This window comes from Agelaius tricolor, unplaced genomic scaffold (genome assembly GCF_023055355.1).
Source record: "Agelaius tricolor isolate 1412-34295 unplaced genomic scaffold, bAgeTri1.0.p SCAF_3, whole genome shotgun sequence".
Lineage (NCBI taxonomy): Eukaryota > Metazoa > Chordata > Aves > Passeriformes > Icteridae > Agelaius > Agelaius tricolor.
Genome location: NW_027269263.1, coordinates 45,552,161 through 45,573,246, shown reverse-complemented (window position 1 = coordinate 45,573,246; position 21,086 = coordinate 45,552,161). Strand labels below are relative to the sequence as shown.

At 39.7% G+C, this 21,086-nt stretch overlaps 1 protein-coding gene across 1 annotated transcript in view; it reads right to left on the bottom strand.

The window, feature by feature from the left end:
• Positions 1-9,474: 9,474 nt before the first annotated feature.
• MET (MET proto-oncogene, receptor tyrosine kinase) overlaps positions 9,475-21,086 on the bottom strand; it is a 70,218-nt gene continuing 58,606 nt past the window's right edge. The window contains exons 15-20 of the mRNA XM_071423692.1: positions 19,754-19,834; positions 18,951-19,132; positions 17,219-17,328; positions 14,727-14,892; positions 13,697-13,833; positions 9,475-13,563 (exon numbers count right to left, since the gene is read on the bottom strand). Coding sequence (XP_071279793.1) covers positions 13,353-13,563; positions 13,697-13,833; positions 14,727-14,892; positions 17,219-17,328; positions 18,951-19,132; positions 19,754-19,834 — 887 coding nt within the window. The 3' untranslated portion in view covers positions 9,475-13,352. The remainder of the gene's footprint in view (positions 13,564-13,696; positions 13,834-14,726; positions 14,893-17,218; positions 17,329-18,950; positions 19,133-19,753; positions 19,835-21,086) is intronic.

Sequence of the window (21,086 nt, the reverse complement as noted above, 5' to 3'; positions counted from 1 at the left end):
AGACCTTTTGCTTTGAAATACTAGTGTTAACTTTAAAGTAACACCATTACTGTGATACAGATTAATGAGTTCTGGCATAATTCTGATAAAGTTCCACTCATGTACTTGCTATATTTTGTCAATTCCTATTTCAAAGCAGCTTTATCTGCTTTGACTATTCTGTTCCTATCAAAGGAATGGCACAAAGTAGGCATTAAGTTGATCAAACTGACTTTCTGCTTTTTATCCCTGTTCTCTCATTATCTGTCTTTGGGGACTCTAGAGGCCCATGGCTAAGGATGAGATGTGACCATCTGCACTACAGCATATTAGAAGGATGCCATGAGAATTTTTGAGAGATTTTTTGAAATCTCTCCAACCCATGCTTGTCAGACATGCCTCCTGTCCCTTTCTCCTACTGTCTAGGGCAGCTCTGTGTGTCTCTCAGGTTCCTTACTTGGAGACACTTGCTGGCTTTCAGTGCTCTTTCAGTGCTTTCAGCCTATCCCCTTGATGCGTCCTTTTCCTCTGAGCTAACCTTCCTTGATCATATTTTCATCTGTTCACTCTTTCATCTTCTTCTTTGTCTCTGTTCTTCAACATCCAAGCAAACTGGAGTCTCAGCACTCAGCTCTCTATCCCTGTCTTACAACTTTAACACCTTCCTTCTCCTTTTTGTAATCAATAAATGAGCCATTTTCATGGATAGGCTATTGATCCCTTCTCTGGATGTTTGGATTCTTTCTGATCTTGTGTCTTTGCTTTCCGTTACACAAAGATTTAACTACAGGCTCTGACTATCCATTCTTGGATAGCCTCTCTGCTGTCCTCATCTTTGTTGATCTCTTGGCTGACTTTTGATACTTTGATCATTTAATTGGATTTCACGCTGAGAAAAACCATGAGCACTGGTTTAATCTGAAATTAAACTTTTGTTTAGTCTAACATTAAAAAAATAAGGTCAATTTCAAAACAAAAAATATTTCTGTTTCTCTTTAAAAAGCCAGCCTCTTGTATTTTTATGTTTAAACTATTAATTTAATTCAGTCTGGTCTGAGCAAATATTTCTGTCCTTTCAAGTAATACTTTTGAGTAAATCTTATCAATTAATGGAGCTATGTTACTGAGCTGTGCTGCAAATGTCTCTGATTTCTGCTGGAACCAAGAATAGCCCTCAGTACAGATGGACACAGCCATCAGATATTGAGACTTGTTAGAATTTTAACCTTTTCAGGAAGACAAAACATCATAATTAGGAAAATGATCAGCAGAGGTTAGGGTCCATGCCATTACATTTTCTGTCAGAAATTAATATTGTGAGTAATAAAGGCAGGACTGCAGTTACTGCAGCAGACTGTTCTGTAGACTGTAGCCTACAGTTGTTTGTAAGATATTGGATTAAGATCATGAAATTTATTCTAGTTTTGAGACAAACTAGAGATGGATATATATAAGATGGATATACAAGAAGACTGAAAACTCAATTATCATAACCACAAAAACTGAAAAGAAAAATCTGTGCTGTCTTTCTGTCTGCCGGTTCTGCAGGATCCATTTTTCCAGTGCTGCAGAGCAGTACTTTTGTCAAACCTGAGCATTTTGGGGAGCTCTGGGGTGGCAGAAGAACACATCCCATCGTATTTACAGTAGAGGGAGCTGATGCTCAATGAGCTTGCCTGTGAGTTTTAACTGCTGTGCCAGTCTTTGTACAGAACATGCCATTACCAATATGTGTGTAAGCACTGCTGAAGAATCAGCTTCTCTCAGGAGTTTGAGAGAACTTCGTCCCTTGCCCACTGGCTGCAGTCTCACAGAGTTCTCTGTCAGGGTCAGTGGCCTCAGAGAGCCCTGGTCAGAAGGAGACACCTCCCGGGGTCCTTGGGCATTTTTCCCATGCATCAGGTTTGGCATGAGGGAGAGAGTGGCAGGAGGGCTGGTATAACATTGCAAATGTGCTTCAGTGCACCTCCTCCCTCACCTACCCAAGTCTAATGTTTCCATCTTTCCAAATATCATAACTCCCTATTACACCATGAACAATGTCTCTATTGTGCTCTTAGCTTTGCTCTGCTTCCTGAATCTGGCCTGTTTTCTGCCTGACACATCCATGAATAAGTGCTCAAGAAATTCCTTTTTGTACAGCTCCTTTTTAGAAGCCAGAGGTGTCTCATTTGTTGGTATTGCCTGGCTGGATTATGCAAGTTATTCAAAGTTAATGGATCAAAATTAGTTAAAATAGAGACAAAGGAAGTGTGAAACCACTAAATACATATGTATTAAAAAATATATATTATGTAAAATGAATGTAATATTCTTTTAATGCAGGCTAAGGTATGCAGGCTAAGGTATGCAGGATTAGGGTTCCAACTAACTTAAGCTCCTGCTCCTGGCTTTGCTGTAGCTCCTTGGTTAAAAGTTGTCCTCTTGGAGCAGCTTTCCTGAGTGCAGTGGTTCAACTAAGGTAATCACAAGAGAATGACTTAGGGGAGGGACATCATCTCAAGACAAAAGTAGGATATAGACTTATAAAAAAGAGGACTCAGTGTATTGCAGACCCATCTAACTTGTATGACCAGAAAGATCCTCAGGCAAGTTACTTATTTGCCTTGTTTGCACCTAGAGCCACATTTCTCAATCTGTTTGTGGGAGAAAACCTCTAAGCACGTAATGTGCTGCAGTATGTTGTTTGTCCAGGCAACCTTGGTTATATTATTGGTGACTTAGTTTAGCCATGAGCAACACAGCTGCTGACCTAATCACTCTATAAAGTGGTACATTCTGAGAGTACCGAGTTTATCTTTGGCACCACACTTTAGAGGGAAAGAAATAAAGATAGACTGGGAAGAACCAGCAAGAAGAAACTTAATATGTTAAGAAAATAAAGGCTATGACTAAGGGATCAAAAGAGCTTTTTAATCTGAGAAAAACAGAGATTAGGATGGGGCATCTTTGCTTAATTTTTTTCTATAGATAACCTGACAGTTGTTTGTTGACTATGTAGCCAGTGTTGGGGCAGAAAGAAGGATATGGGTCTCATACCAAGAGAGAAAGGTTTAGAAAAGAAATCCAGGAGAACTTCTTTCACTATAAAAATAATGAAACCTTGAAATCCTTGTGGCTTGTACAAGTGGTTTTTAAAAGAAAATATTAGACAAATGTTTGCCAAGGCAAACATTAAGTGTGTCTACCCTTAGTGACAGGGGCTGGACCAAATAATCTGACACATCTTCCAGCCCTGTATTTCTGTTCAGGTGCTTTGAAATGTATTTATGAAAAGCACTCTCTCCAAGCTAGGTAGTAGTATTCATTATAATAAATGAAAACTTGTATCACCAAAAAGGGAGATAAAATTGGTTCTTTCTGTGAATTCTCTGGTCAGCTTTCCTCCTCAGGCCTTGTCACTATGCATTATCATAGCAGGCTGAAATTTTCATTAGCTGTTTAATCAGAGGAGTGTTTGATTTGAAGCATCATCAAAGGAAACAAGGAGGCTTTTATGAAGACACTTAGACAATTTTCAGTATTTCCTAAACACAAATAATTTTGCTAATAATTTCCTTAACAAGTCTTCCTAAGAGTGATTGATTTTTGAGCTGTATGCTGTGGTCTGCATTACTGGTTAGTTCCTGCATGTTGAACAGTGTACTGATGTTAGCTGATCACAGAGGTAGGATGGATTTGATGCTTTTTCAACAGCTTTTTATCAGTTTTTCCCTTGTCTTTAGTTAAAAATGATTGTAGGTGGAGGAATATCTCTCATGTTCTCTAAGTGTAGCTTGGCTCTGTGGGAAGATGTAATATATATGCAATCTGTACCTGAGGAAAACCCACTACACAACATAAGTGTCTGCATTTGTGGATACCTTTCACATACATGAAGAACACAGCACTGGCATGGCAAAACATAGATAAGTCAAAGCAGCAGCCCTCCTTGTTCAGATCCCCTGTATCTGGCAGCTTACTGCTCAGTTGTGCTTTACGACTGAACAGAAGTTCCCTTGCAACTGTGCAAATCTGTCACTTCATGCTCAGATATTTGGAACTTGCAGCAAGTACATCTGGGAAGTGAAAAAATGCTGGGAAGTGTTTCAGATCTTGCAGCTGAGCACTTCAAACAGATGGCTTTTTTCCAGAGAGATCTTATTATTTTAGCTCTTCCAGCTTTTAAAATTACTCCTCATAAAATTTGACCTAGCTATTTAGGGGTATTAGTAAGAGTGGTGGGGAGGAGTGGCATTAAACTTGTAGAAAATGGTGTTGGATACCTTGAGCAGTAAAATCCTTTCATTTTCTTTCAGTCTCTAATTTCCTGATTGTGGCTGAATGTAGAAATGATGGACAAAGTTTCTATATTCTCATTCAAGTGATAAAGGAAGTTTGGTGAGTTGGTTTTTGTTGGTTTTTATTTTACTGAAATGAGACCTTGTTGATTTGAATTCAGGTTGAAAATACCAGAGTGTTGATCCTGTATGTTGTACTTTATGAATGAGTCATGAGTCTGTTTTATACTATCTGCTTGGCAGACTAGTGCAGAAGTACAATATGAAAAATAGGATCTAAACCAAGCATTTCATTAAGCAAAGACATTTGTTATTGGCTTTTCAGTATAGACCATTAACCTTCATGGACACAACTTCCCCTGCAATGAAGTTACTATTTTAACACCATTCACTATTTTATGCAGTAAAAGATATAACTACATAAATTTTATGGTAAGTACTATAAGGACTTTGGAAGGGAATCTTGAGAGAAGTGCTGTGTCAATAATGATTTGTTCATCACAGTAGTAATAATAGAAACATATTGCTCATCACCATCCAGACTTATCTTCCTATTTAAAATTATCTACAGAGAATAATATCAGGTAGGTATTTGTGCACAGAACCTCCAGTGAAGATGCCTTCTTGGTGGTGTGAAGATACTAGAGGCAAGGAGACATAACCTATTTCAAAGTGCCCAGAATGGCCAATAGAAAAGAATTCCCTTCATTTATCCAAATGAATTGGCAGATACATTTTGAAGCTCCTAGATATATGATATAGATTTAAACATACTTTAAAATAATTTACTTTGTATTTTTATGATGGCCTTAAGAAAATCCTGCTGATGCAAATTAATAATAGGATTCCTAGCAAATGTGTTTTATCACTGTTATTACAGATGTACAGGTATTTTTTCAGGATATTTTTCAGTAAACAATATTCATAAAAAGAAGTAGAAATAGTTCTGACATTTGTTTACCTTTTGTTGTCTGCCTTTTGTTTACCTGCATTTCATACAACAGGTCAGGTGTATGAAATGTTTGTATGAAACAAACTCACCTTTCCATAAGGTGAGTTTGTTTTCATCACTTCAGTGACATAATTCATGGGAATTGCATGGGCCTGACAATTCTTTACCCTCTTCCCATCTGATTCAGAGCTACTGTTTGAAAATTCTGACAATAGCTGCAACATATTGGTGCTCAAAGCCATATGGAGGACACGGCAGTGCTGGAGCATTTTTACAGTTATTGAGCTGTTGACCTTTGAGGGAAATGTTTCAATGCTGTTGCAGTTCTTGTAAACAGGTGGCAGATAGATCACATAGGCATGGCTAGTGATTTAATAGACCAGGTAATTTCAATAGGTACATTTCCAGTAACTGACAATGAATGAAGAAGCTATTAATTTAATTACATTTCTCTACAAAATGCAAAAATCACATGGTCAAAGTGTTTTTAACTTCTGATGGCGGTTGTCGTTCCTGTAGCAGTCTCCTCTTCTAAGGTTTGCTTAAAGAAACTGATAACATGCAATTGGACTTGGATGTGACTGACTCCTTGTTATGTTCCACTTGCTGATGAGGGTGTATGTATTGTCACATCTTCCCACATGTTTGCCATCAATTCCCCACCATGAACTCCAACAGCCTGCAGCCCCACTGTCTTTCATAAACTCCCTTTATTTTATATTGAGCCACACAAGATAGAGAATATACCACTGTTGTCTGGAGGGCTTTTTTCCCCTTCCTAATTAAATTTCAAGCTCTATTTTTAGCATTTGCATTCAGTTTTGTCACACTTGCAAAGCATGCCAACTGCCCCAGTGAGCTGCAGCCTCCTGGCAGCTGAGGTATCCATGTTTGGTCATGCACCCTTAAGTTTTTGGCAATAACATTTTTCACATCCTAAAGGAGGATATTCAACTGTCATTTGTGCCAGAGAGGGTCTCACTGTGTGCTTGATAATTAGAACCTGGCAAGTGTTAATGCATGGTGTTTGTAGGAATGCCTGGAGCCTCAGAGGCCCGAGCAAGGATGAATTCCCTGTTAAATTGTAGTGCATGTAAGAAAGGGATGAACCTCCAAACAGCACCAGGCTGCACCAAAGTACTTCCTGCTGAAACAGAAAAGCACATGCAAACCAGAGAGTCCCCCTGGGCTGAATATGGCAAGGATTTACCTTCTGCTGAGGGTCTCTCCCAGGCATTGTTTGTAGTGAGGAGGCTGCTGGCTTTTGAAAAAAAAGCACCAAAATTAATAGTAACAGCAGCCAGAGAAGCAGATTCTCTTACAAAATAGAAATCTTTTCTCTTCTGTCCCCCCAAGAGGTCATGGAGTGGCTACAAGTGCTAAGCCTTAATCAGAAAGACTCTTTTGGCATCCTCACTGGAAAAATGCTCCTGTAGTGTTAGCAGGTGGATGGGGATTGCAAAAGGAAAATTCAGGTTTAGTGTCAGAGAACAGTTCTGGAGTGAGAGACTGATTTCCACTGGGCTGGTGTCTGTTGAGTCAATAAAGTTGTTCTGAGTTCTCCCTGCTGTCTGTGAGATCACAATTTCTTGTAAATGTTTTTACTAATCAGTTTGGCACAATCCTAAGATTTCCTGTGTCTTTCTTTCATGCTCGGAATACTCAGTTCATGACCTGCTTGTTAAAAAGAATGGAAATTGGAATTTTCAGGAATAGATGTTTTGCTTAGTGAGTAAAAAACCTATTATGATTTCTATTTCATTTATCTACTATGACCTTTTCTTCTGATATAATATTATGGCTGAATTCCAGAAATCAAATTTCTGAAGGGGGAGTTTCATCTTTAGGTATAAAATTATTTTGAGGCCCTTTTACAGTTTCTCACATGTACTGTTTATGCCACTGCAACCTCATAATTTATTTACATAAGGCATGTAGGTCTCTTCTTCATGACTGATTTTAACACCAGAGACAGAAAATTAGCAATATGCTTAGCCTTAGCAACCCAGTGGTACTGTGTACCATTTTCCTTTGTTTTGGAAACCTTTAATATTGGTGGATGTATTAAAAATCTTCCTTAATAGAGCCAAGTTACTCTCAATGGAATAAAAGTCTTCCTAAATAGAGGCAAATGATTCTCAATGGTTAAATTAATAGCTCACTCAAAAAGTTGGTGTAAAATCAACAGGAAAATTTCTGTGGGGTGAGGATATCCCTGCCTATTTTTCAGTCTCTTGGCTTTTGTGTAGGGTATCTGTTATGCAATGTTTTGGCCATGGGCCCCATCCACTGTTGATATTCCTGTGGTGGGAAGCCTGCCAGTGTTAAGTCAGCTGCAGATCTGCTGCACTGTGTACCTGGTATAATCAAAATTACTAGGATGAAAAACTGAGCATGGGAAGCTTGTGATTCTGTTGACCCTTTCATAAATGCAATATATAGCATCCCTGAGAAATCATGAGAAGTAATCAGAGGAATGTGTTACAAATCTGGTATTTAAGTTCAGACCATCATTTGACTGTGTGTTACGCTGGTTTAGATTGGAGACCCTGGTATTAACAGCAGACTGTTATAAAACCTCAGAGATTCTGAGGTTTTAAACCAGGGAAATCCTGAACACTTATTGGAAAGTAAATTAAATGTAAATAATTAGAATAAAAATAGTTCAGTCTTGTGACATAGCAGAATGTTTTCATTCTTAGCTACTATTTTCAATGCATTTTTCACAGAATAAAAGAATATTTAGGGTTAGAAGGGACCTCTTGAGATCATCAAGTCTGAACTTTTCCCTGAAATATACTTGGAGGTAAAACTGTGTATATATATTTTTTGTTAAGAAGTAAATGTGTCTGGAAAAAATGTGCTTTGATGTTGGGTTTTTCTGATATTTTGAATTGACAAGGACATACAAATACTGTTTTTCATCAGTTGAAATCACAGAATTAACTAGGTTGGAGATCTTTCAGATCATCAAGTCTAACCTATGACCTAACACCACTTTGTCGACTAGGCCATGGCACTGAGTGCCTCATCCAGTCTTTTCTAAAACACCTCCAGGGACAGTGACTCCAACACCTCCCTGGGCAGCCCACTCCAATGCCCAATCACTCTCTGTGAAGACCTTCTTCCAACCTAGACCTCCCCTGGCCCAGCATAAGACTGTGTCCTCTTGTTCTGTCTCTGGTTCTCTGGGAGAAGAGGCCAACCCCCACCTGGCTCAGCCTGCTTTCAGGTGGTTGTAGAGTGATAAGGTCCCCCCTGAGCCTCCTCTTCTCCAGACTAAACAACCCCAGCTCCCTCAGCTGCCCCTCACAGGACTTGTGTTCCAGACCCTTTACCAGCCTTGTTGCCTTTCTCTGGACACATTTCAGCATCTCAGCATCCTTCCTAAACTTCCAGAGCTGGACACAGCACTCGAGGTGTGGCCTCACCAGTGCTGAGTGCAGGAAAGGAGTCACCACCCTGGTCCTGCTGGCCACACTATTGCTGATCCAGGCCAGGATGCCATTGTCCTTCTTGGCCACCTGGGCACACACTGCTCATGTTCAGCCTGCTGTCCATGAGATGATGTGCATTGAAATATTCTTGAGTGAGTTAAGTACAAAATGTTCCCCTGAAATAAAACACTGGAGAAATAAGTGTGAAGGATCTGACTTAGAGAGGCACAGGACGGTGTGTATTGCAGTGTTTGTGGGATACCCACTTAAAATACACTTCATGAAAGAGAACTTGTGAATTCAGTGGGAGACATCTCATTTGACTGGGAGGAAATGTGTGGGGCAGGCTCCTCTTGCTCCAGAAGAACCAAGAGCCCCATGGATTTTTCTCACAGATACAAAACACCTCACAGACATGAAACACGGGATGGATGACCCTGAGGGACACAGATTCAGGTAATTGAAATTTCTTGTGGATTGTGACTGATCAGGGACTTGGATACCAAACGTGAGTGCTGGCATCCTTGTTGGGTCATGCAGGTACTCCTTGTGATAGCAAAATTCCAGGCTTCAAATGCCACCTCAACTCAAGAATTGTAAGGCTCTGCATGGGTGGAGCCTGTGCTTAGGCAAGAGGCTTCCTATTCAAACAAACTATGCTATAGTTGTTGACAACAAATATTTGGTATCTTTCTCTGACGCAGGTATGACTAGGAGGCTGATTAACTCTGTGTTTGATTTATTGCCGCACTCTCTATTTTTAGATTTCAGAGTTTTTTTCCCCTCTCTTCCCATGGTAATCAGAAGAAGCATATGGACTTGTCAGTTAAACTTGTCAGTTTAACAGTTTTTATTACAATATTACAATTATTACAATAATTCATTTTAATAACATGTTTATTCGGTCATGACAACAACTATAAACATAAGTACCATTCAGCTCTTTGCTGATATATGAACTTACTAACATCAAACCTTACCAGAATCACATATTCTTACAAGTGTCCCAGACACAACATTAACTTTATTAAGCAAAAGTTCATAAATAGTAAAAATGTCCTCTGTTTCACATTGCAGCGTTCCTTAAGCATGTACGTACAAGTTTGGAGTAACTTCTCCAAATCTTTGTGTCATAAACTTCCTTAGCTGTTTTAACAACCATAGAGATGATTTCTTTTTGCCTGCAGCAAAGCCTTTTGTCCTTGAGCAATCTACAATTAGTATCACTCTCAGCAGACATGAAAGTTCATTTCTGAAATGAAAGTGGTGATGAAACACAATACAATATTATCTGCTCATAGCTTGCCTACACACTCTGCCCTCATTATAAATCTTTCAGTTATTACACAGTCTCCTAAGAACAATATATCTCCCTAATATCAGGTCTTTATCTGCATTACCTCTCTTTGAAGATCTTAAAATGGTTGGCCTGCAGCAATGCAGATATTATACTTAGGGTGGAGTGTGTTTACAGTCAGTTATTTTCCTTTTTAATATTTACACAGTATTTCTTAAGGTTGCTACAGTTTATGAATCATGTACATTGACACACTGACATACGTTTTCTGAAATGTTCACAGTGCAGTATTTTGTGGCCTAACCAAACTTTGTAAATGTCATTAAAAATAAACTTTTTTTTTTTTAATATAAAAATAGAATACTTTATGTGTTTACACCAGCAAACCCAGTTCTATTCTATTCTAAACAAACTATACAGTAGTATGCACAGAATTCCACAGGAACAGAAATGACATGTGATGTTTGCCCTAAAGTTATAGTACTCTTCCCTAATGAATAGAAGTTTTATTTACTATCTCTTTTCAAAATTGTTTCTCTGGTCATAACTTAGCATCAAAAGTAGATAATTCACTGGGTTGTGTGATCCAAGAAGAGAGTAAAGAGGGCCTGAAGCCATTTTTTCTTTTGATCAGTCTTCTCTGCTCTTCAGGGTTGGTATGAAGAAGTTACTGATATGCCTGCAATGGTGGGGTCCTTTTAGGTCAGGGCAGACTGCAACACCTCTGCTCATTGCTCACCTTTGTTAGTAGCTCTACCCAAGGGGAGGTGGCAGAGCTTCAGCTGCTCAGCAAGTGACTCACCAGACAGCAGCCTTCAAGTTTTAGTTCCCAGAGTGATTCACTGTTTATTGAAAGAAATGGAGGCTTTTCATTTTTCAGCAGGAGATCTGTTGCTGTAGACTGTTTGACTCAAATAAATGATTGAATGTTGGAATAATGTTGACACTAGGAATGCTTTAAGCTAGATGATTTTCCCTTTGTTTTTTGTACCGTCTGACTATACCAGAGAACTGGTAAGACATAGAATCAGAGAATCATAGAATGGCCCAAGTTGGAAGGGACCTTGAAGATTATATATATAGTTCCAGCCCCTCTGCTGTGGGTATATTTATTAATGTTGAAAATTCCAGGGATGGGGCATCCACAACTTCCCTGGACAACCTGTTCCAGTGTGTCACCACCTTCACAGTAAAGAATTTTTTCCCAATATCTAATTTAAACCTACTGTCTTTCAGTTTAAACTCATTCCCCTTTGTTCTGTCACTACCTGCCTTTGTAAATAGTCTTTGTTCCATCTTTCCTGCAGGCTCCCTTCAGGTACTGGAAGGCTGCAATTAGGTCATGCCAAAGCCTTCTCTCTTCCAGGCTGAACAATCCCAATTTTCCCAGCCCTTCCCCATTGGAGAGGTGCTCCAACTCCCTAATCATCATGGTTGATGATTGATATCCTTCCTGGGATGGGCCCCAGAGCTGGATGCAGCACTCCAGGTGGGGTCTCACCAGAGTGGAGAAGGGGCAGAATCCCCTCCCTTGACCAGCTGGCCACGCTGCTCTTGATGCAGCCCAGGATGCAATTGGCTTTCTGGGCTGGGAGGGAATTTTGCCTGCTCAGTGCAGCCTCTCATGCACCCCAAGTCCTTGGCAGGGCTGCTCTGGATATGTTCCTCCCCAAACCTGTGGTGATACAGGGGTTGCCCTGATCCAGCTGCAGCACCTTACCCTTGGACCTGTTAAAACTCATGGCATTCTCACCAGCTCTCTTCTTGAGCTTGTCCAGGTCCCTCTGGATGGCATCCCATCCTTCAGGTGTGTCAACTGCACCTCTCAGCTTGGTGTCATCTGAAAATGTGCCAAGTGTGCATTCGTGCCCTTTGTCTGTGTCATTAAGAAGAGATTAAATAACACTGGTCCCAGTGCTGACCCCTGAGGGACACCACCTGTCACTGATGGCCATTGGGACTCTGAGCCATTGACCTCTATCCTCTGGATGTGCTGTCCAAACAACTTCTTAACCATCCAACAGTCCACCCATCAAATCCATCTCTATCCAGTTCAGAGAGGAGGTTGTAGGGGGCTGTGACAAAAACCTTAGAGAAGCCCAGGTAGATGACATCTGTACACCTCCCCTTGTCCACTGGTGTAGTCACTCCATCATGGAAGGCCACTAGGCTGGCCGGGGAGGACCTGCCCTTGGAGAAGCTGTGCTGGTGTCTTGAATCCTGGTGAAGGACTGCTCTGTCCATCATGTGCCTTATAGGAGGATCTGTTCCATGACCTTCCCAAGCACAGAGGTGAGGCTGACAGGTTGGTAGTTCCCAGGGTTGTTCTTTGTTCTCTTCTAAAAGATAGGTACACTGGTCCCCTTTTCCAGTCACTGGGGGCTTTCCCTGACTGCCAAGACTCTTTGAATATCATGGAGAGCAGCTTGGTGAGGGCCAATTCCTTCGGAACTCTGGGATACATTTCATCAGGTCCCATAGACTTGTGCACATCCAGGTTCCCTGGGTGGTCATGAGCCAGGTCTTCACTGACAGTGGGAGGGGCTTTGTTCTCCCAGTCCTGTTGTCCATCCTTTCAAGAAGTGTGGGAAGAAATGTTGCCATTGAAGACTGAGGAAAGTCTGAGGACTGAGGGAAGTCTGAGGACTCAGGCTTCTCCTCATCCACCAGCACTGTTTAACAGAGAGGGAACACCTTTGGCCTTACTTTTCTGATTAACATACCTGTAGAAGCCTTTTCTGTTATTCTTTGCATCCCTTGCCAGGTTCAGTTCCAGTTTTGTCTTGGTCTTCCTCACCCAGTTCTTACTCAGTCATACTTTTCTATACTTATTTTACTGCACACCATTTCTTGATTTTGATTTTTGTTAAGACACCACGAGGCCGGCTATCTTGGCTTCCTAGGTTCTTAGAAACCTTGTTGATGTAGTTCAAAAATCCAAAGTTTTCCCCATGTGGGATGAAAATACATTTTAAACTCCTGTAATTCTCAATGCATTTCTTGGCCTTTTGTGTGAAAACCATTTCTGCACTGTTCGTTATCCTAAAGTACATGCACAGAAACAGTCCTTCCAGCCATACTGATTGATATTCTACTTCCATGGCATTTGTTCTTGGGTCTGAGCACACATTAATGACAGTTTGTGGGAACTAACTCTGGAGGGTAGCACACCACATTTCTTTTCATGGCATTCTCCAAATACTTGGAAATTACTGTGATGGTTTATGGAATCCTGTATCCTTAAACGGTATGATATTGTGTCCTTGTACTAGTGCAACTTGGGCAACAACATAAACATGTGCAACAGTGTTCTCACAAAGACTGGGCAGTAAAAACTAGTGGACAAAATGTTTTGCTTTTTGTTCATACAACGAAGAATGGATTTTCCTTAATTTCAGACATACCCGTCATGTGTCAACATCCACGTCTGTGTTGTCTTGTGATGATAGAAGAGAAGGATAGGGAGCAATGGACTTGACATTGACATAAGTAGCATTGACATGAACATAGTGTTCCCCAATAAAAGTGGAGAAGATTGTTGATATTTTTGAAACAAGTTCAGAAAATGCTGGACGCATCTCAGGTTTCGGATGCCAGCACTTCAGCATGACTTCATACCTGCCATTCAAATAGAAGAAGTGTTCAATTATGAAATCACATAAAAAGAAAAAAAACAACTCTCTCTTTCCTCAATTACTATAGCAGAAGAATCAGCAGCATTTGCAGAAGCCATTGCAAACTGTTTACTTACAGTGGATCAGGGCAGTATTCAGGTTGCAGCAGCCTTCTTCCTTGTAGTAAGTAAACAGTTATATCAAAAGAATTTACATCAGGATAAGGTGGTGCCCCTCGTGTCATAAGTTCCCATAACAATACACCAAAGGACCACTAAGAAAACAAAGAAATAAATAAAAAGTTAAAGGGTTGGAGGGCTTTACATTCCTGTTTTAGAAGATGGTTTGACAGATTTAAGCATTCAACTGCATGGATTTTCCCTTTGAAAAGTTGTTTTACTGCACTCAGCTTTCTTTTAAGTGGGCTAATAAATGCTGTAGGGACTTGAGGAGCCACATAAATAAGAGCCAGAGAACCTCAACTAAGTAAATGAAAGAAAATAAAAGCCTATAGGCCTGCTACTTTGCTGGTATAAATTGGCAGACTTCTTTTGAGGTTAATGGAGCTCTGCCAGTTTACATGAACTGATGATCTGACGAACTTCATGTAAATATGTTCTGAAGACAATATACATGGTGAAAATTCTACGCATCACAGGTCAATCTGAATCTGGATTGAACAGAGAGCTAAACCACAAAGCAATCCAGCCAATGACTTCATTGTAACAATTTTTTCTTTGTACGTGGCCAGGTAATACTAGAGATTGCTGTAGGCAGCCAGTAAATATTTATAAAGCAAATGAAGTATTTTGGAGAACTATTAACTTTTACGAGTCTCCAAGTTAACCTGTTCTGTCAAGCTTTCCAGAGCCCCTCCTATAGCAGAGTTCTTGGCTTCTTGGAATGTTCTTAGTTTCCCTTGGAATAGGGTTTAACTCCTAATTCTTTCCTGAGCAGTAACATATAATCAGGTCAACAACTTCTTGCTTAGTGATTGGGACAAATACACTTTCTGGATGTAGAAAGACTCTTTTGTTCTTATGTGAACAAAAGCTAGATTCAAATATCAGTTTTCATTTGGAGCTGTTCCATTAATTAAATACTAGAAAGATGCCTCAGGCAATATACAAGAAATAAATAGGTGATACAAATATGTTTCTACATTACCACATCTGACTTTGTTGTGAACTTCTGAGTTTGTAAACTTTCTAAAGCCATCCATTTCACTGGCAGTTTAGCTCCTGTTTTATTGTGCACACTGTAGTATTCTTTATCATAGACATCTCTAGCAAGACCAAAATCAGCAACCTTGACAGTGAATTTTTCATCCAACCTAGAGAAATGACAAGAGATATTATTTGCAACTGAGTGGGCAAGACTTAACCTTGTTGGTGGATTATAATGACTGACTTGCATTTCTGAGACTGTGACTTTGGAAGGCAGTACTTTATTTGGCATCTATGAACTAATGTAACACTGAAACAAAAGTGCAGCAAAGTATATTTGACACCCATTTAACACAGTGAATGAACTCAGGAAATTACTGATATTGTTTTGATAATACAATTCGAATTACAGCTATTTTAAAACAATTGCTATGTATAAAAAGATTTTTGCTAATAGCCTATACATCCTGATTGAGTTCTACATCATTTCTTCCACAGCTGTTTTTTCTTCTGTATCCCTAAAACCTGCTCATTTTTATTTCCAAGTTAATGCATCACCTTTTCTACTTACTCTCAGTTTTGTTAAGGAGGGGTCCATCATTATCTCAGTGACTGGTATATATTATTTATGTAATAATGTAGTCCTGTAACTAAGGATGAGTTTGGTGTGTATTCTGGGGGAAAATTATGGTGTAACAAAATTTCTGTTGGGGTTACGGCTCTGCCATACCAGAAGACCTCCTTAGCTTGGCTTCTCCTAAGCCTGGTATTTGTCCTGATAAATGGTATCATTGCTACAAACAGAGTGTGGGTCTGGGCATTTTCAGGCCTATCCTTCTTTACATGTGCTGACCTAGTCACAGCAAGCACTTCCTTTTGGGCTTCTTTACAGCATCACACAGTCACAGAATGGGTGTGGTTGGAAGGGCCCCTGAGGATCATTTAGTTCACCACTATCTCCCCTGCTCAAAGCAGGGTCTGCTTCTACAGGTTGCTCAGAACCATGACCAGGTGGTTTTGAATATTTACAAGGATAAGGACTCCACTACCTCTCTGGCAACCTGGGCCAGTGTTCGGTCATCCGTACAATAAAAGCGTTACTATGTTTAAATGCAATTTTCTCTAATTCACTTTGTGCCCACTGCCTCTTGGCCTGTCCTTGTGCACCACTTAGAAGAACCTGGTTTCCTCTTCTTTAATCCACCATATCAGTTATACATATGGATAAGATCCTCTTGAACCTTCTCTAGGCTAAATGATCCTGTCTCTCTCAGTGTCTGCACATGACATTTCCCTGTCTTGAATTTATGAGGTTTCTGTCTGGACAACTCTGGTCTGTTGAAGTCAGTGCATGGGACTATCTGCTGTATTTATTGATGCTGTAACTTAATCTGATGAAGGCCCATTGCAGCAGGGCCTGTACTGAGTGTTGGATTGCACATGGCCACTGGGGAAAGTGAGTCTTGTGGCTGCAGCTCTCCAGGCTCTGAAGTGCTGATCCCTATAGAAGTACATTCAGTGGTCATGTGAGACACCCTGAGAGCTGTTCCTTCCTCACCCAAGGAAGAGACAGTAGGCCAAAGGGAATGTCCTGTTGCCACCATTTGGACTTTGATTAGATGAACTTGGTCTTTTGTTCAGTAACCCAATGCATTTCTTCTTAGGAAATATGAAAGCTTGTGGCTTTTTTCATCCCTTAAAAAGACCAATACCTGTAACAAAATGTTCTTTTTCAGAGACTGTTCAGCTGCACAGGTGTGCACCCTTGAAAAAAGAGTAAAACATCTGATGTCACAGGTTAATGACCTTTTTGCAGCCAGAGTTCCAGTTTATGTTGTGCTAAAAATAAACTTTAAGGCTGTGCCTCATTAATTCACAACATCAGTGATAAATCAGCATAATCATATTGGCAAATCCTGTATCAGTTTTTCTTTGTGGAACAGAACTGTCTGGCTTCCCAGACACTACTAAGATTCTTTGAATAATAATTTGTGTGCCTGTTTGAGCCAAAGTAAGCTCATACTCATGTAATGAAAGACTATTGTCAAGAGGTCTCACTGGTTTTTCTTTGTGTTCCTGTTTTTCTCACCAAGTTCCCCTGTGTTCCTCTCCCTCCTGGTTAGGTGTGGCAGCAGAGACATGCTGCTTCTGAAGAGGCTGGGTGGAAGCACAGCAAGTTGAGGCAACAGCAGTTTAACTTCCCTTAGGAGATGCCTTTTAAACTCTAACCAATGATTTTGAGAGGCTACGCTTTCACCTCAGCTTTCTTATTTCTCACACTCAAAAAAAGCTTATGTGTTAGAAATGAGCCCTTAGCAAGATGAGTAGCTCATCAGTATGCAAGACAAACATCAGTATAATTGCAGAGCAATGAAAAAACCACCATCTTTTTACTAAAAAATAGCAGAATGCTGGAAACTTCAGTTTATCTTATCTCACTGTTTTACACAGAAGAGTGTGGTAATGTGGCCAAAAGTAGATGTTTGTACTTACATACAGTTTCTTGCTGCCAAATCTCTATGGACAAACTTTTTGCTTGCAAGGTATTTCATTCCTTTTGCAACCTGAAGGCCAAATCCAATTAAATCTTTTACTGTTGGATTCTGTAAAATACAAACATTTATGATAAAATGAATGCAGAAGCTTAAGGATTGGACTGCTTTATGCTGTGACTCTTCAGGTTTTATACAGCTCTCCTGCCACCAGAATGATCAAGAAAGGTTGGGGCTTGTAGTGAAACTGGTTTAAGTTTAGTTCAGCTTCTTACCCCCAGTGAGAAAACACACTATAAGAAAACAAAAGAGCTGACAGTCTCCAGAAGGGTAGAGTTTGCAGCATAAGCAGCATAACCTGACCTGAGAAGTGGAACAGTACGCTGAAACTGCAGCATCACAGATGATACAAAAAATTCACATATCTGGACTTAAGGATGATAGCATGTAACACAGTAGAAGGCACTAACTGTGAACTCAGAGCTCATTTGCTGGAGATGACCAAGAGAAGAGAAAGTCCTATTTGGCACAAAATAGGTGCATCAGTATGATTTCATGAAAAAGGCAGATGAGACCTTAACAGTTACCAGAGGAAGATTTTTGGCAATGATTGTTAACTCTTTCTTCTTGCCTACATGGTGAGATGATACTCAAAATGTTAAATATCAAAATAAGTACAGACATAAACCTGTAAATCTTTTATGGCAATCATGTGACTTGTAATATTAAGGATCCTACAGATTTTTGTGGTTTTGACATTGCTCCTCATAATTTTCTTCTGTGGAACAATCTGATTCAACTGTGATCACTATTCTATTTATTTCAGGAAGGACCATGGCACTATTTAGAGACAAGGGTCCTGGTGCTTGTAGAAGGAAAGAAGCTCAAGTCAAGGCAGGTCCCAGCCTCAGAAAGCTTAATTCCTCCAGAATTTGCTGAAATGAATTTTTTTTTAAATTGTACTGGCTATTGCTGATTGCCGTAAAAGAAAGGACAAAATCCTATTGGCTCAGAACTCACTTTATATTGTTCTAACACTGTGAAATAGGTGAAATACTACAGTGCAAAGTGGGCTTACACTGCCTGAGGTAATATCTGTGGTCTTCTACTTGAGAGAAAGCAATGTGGCACATTTGAGGAATCTACAGTCTTTCAATGGAAATGGGGAAGATTGCTGATAAAAGAGTATGCATAGTTTGTATAACTCCTGTTTGTATAGCTTGTATGGGAAAGATTGCTGATAAAAGAGTATACATAGTTTGTATAGCTCCTGTTTTTCTTTCTTAAGATAAGAAGAAAAAATATTGATAAGGAATATACTGTGACACTAGCTGGACATGGAGTTCCCTTACCTGGGAGTTGGAAAAGCAGATGCTGATGACTGGCACTGCTGTTCTAAAGTTAACAGAGATGTGCCAGTTTAACCAAAAGATGATTTGGTCTCTGGACGTAGATCTCATAAACACATTTGTTTATAAAGAGGCTTATGGATGGGAAATGAGAAATACTTATTGCTGATAATTTCTGGGAAACATTCTAGAGAGGAATTTGAGGGGGAGGAGAAGGAGTGGCAGTGCTGTGGCTGGGCTCGATGCCAGACTAAGCAAGTGCTAAAGGTTAAGGTGTAGGAACAGCAGTAAGTTGCAGACGTAATGTAATTATGAGGGCCTGTAAGTGTTGGAGCAGGGTGTGGCCAGACTTGCATTACCCTCCATAACTCACCAGGTACTTACATGAGTCTCATTCCTAATGAAGTTTCGAAGATCTCCATGTTTCATGTATGGAAGAACAACTAATGGGGATCCTTCGTTGGGCAAACAGATTCCCAGGAGTGACAGAACATTGGGATGAGTGAAATCTTTCATGATTATTCCTTCTTTCAGAAACTGAGATACTTCTTCCAGGTCTGTAATCCCTGAGAAATCCAGTCATAAAATGAGTTAATTAAAAGAAACGGAAAAAAAAATAGCGTTCATTTCTCTACAGCATGTCATTGCACAGCAAAGTGATAATGAGAGACTACAAACATGCTCTCCACCTCCCACATTACAATGAGGTTATGTGCATTGGTTTTCCTACAGTGACCAAATACAGGCTGTTGGTAATTTTAATTTTATTTCTCCATTTCTTTTTTGAATGATTTAAAATTGAATAACAATGCTTGAGTAAAGTTCTTAATAAATGTTATACTATCTTCCTGTTTTTCCAGCAGCTTTGCCCACTCTTCAGCAGTTTAACTTCCAAACCCAAATCTTCAGTACTCAGTAGAATAAAAAAAATTACACTACCTTTCCCTTATTTTCCAGAGTTTTTTTTTTTTTTGTAGAGGAAATATATGGACATTTGATTTGATGTAAAAATATATGCCAATGTGCTGTGGTAATTTGGAATAATTGGAATTGCTTCAAAGATAAATCTGATTCAGCTGCAACTAAGAATCTTTGTTTGTGAATGTATACTTCACTGGAATTTATTGGTTCACCCCAGTTATCTTTGGAATTAATAGCAACATCTCACTATTAAACATGTAACTCACTATTCAGTGACTTCACAGCACAATGAATTTTCCTGCTATCGTTATCCAGCAATGTCCCATGGTACACACAGCCAAAATGTCCTGTATAAAAAAATGAGCAATATTAGCTTTAAGAAGTAAAATTAGCTTTCTGGTATTTTCCACTGGGTAGCAATTATACTGTAAGAAAGTGCTCACACTCCATTTCTATCCAATTCCCAACACTTGTAATATACACTTCCTTACTAACATATTAAAATAAATGGAACCGGACCATTACATAAAACCACCATTCATAAAATTACCATTACATAAAACCACCACTACATAAAACCACCATTACATAAAATGAAAACTCTACTTGCAGCATAATTGGCATTTCTTGACCTAAATGGAGAGTATAACTAATGACAAGGCTGGCGCCACAAATATTTTGTGTTCTTGTAATGACTAAGCACACGAAACCCACGTCAGCCCATTCCCATCATCTTCTTTGACATTGGTGTCAAAGGAGGACACCTGGAAGGCACAGGGAGCAGTTAGGAGCTGACGTGACCACTGGATTGGTGATTCCCAGTGATCTGCAAGCCCATGCTAAGTGGTCCAATGGACTGTACAAACTTGATGCATCTGATGGAAAGGACAGCCACTCTGGGATTACAGTGGCTCAGGTCTTGCTACTCCATGGAAAATGTTGAATATTAAAAGTGATGTGCTGGCTGTGGATGGTTTGGGAGTTGCTCTACTGATCACAGACTGATGACACCACTTGGCAGTTTTTTTCTGTGGCCTAGTTCCAAGTATAAAATATCACTAAAAGATGATGAACAAAATTTGCCTTCTTTCTCATGGTCTGAGCAGTGAAATGAACAGCCAGGGACACAGAAATACTGTGTTTTCCTGCCAAGCAAATGATGTTGTCTACCAAAACTTACTATGAGAAGTCAGGTTTACCAGTTTGGGAAACAGTGAAGTTTGAGCTCCAGGTTCACACATTAATTTCTCCAAATCAAATTATGTACATGCAGTTGTGGCTTCCTTCACAGATGAACTATTTACTGGAAACTTAAAATACTAATATTTGCAGTTAGAAAGCATAATTTTTTTTTCTTAAGTGTGAGCTCCACAGAGAACAAGACTAGAGAACAAGACTATCTGATTAATTTTACTACGTTCCAGTCATAAGCTCTGGTCAGAGCTCAGTTTGCTTTGCTTTTGGCTTGAAGTAAAATTAATCCAAAGTTTGTTTTATAAAAGCAACTAAAATCCCATCAGACCACAGATTGCTTGGAGCCTGGGCACAAATCCTAAAGCTTGGATTGGGTGTGTCTAAAATATTTTGGGGTTTGGCCCA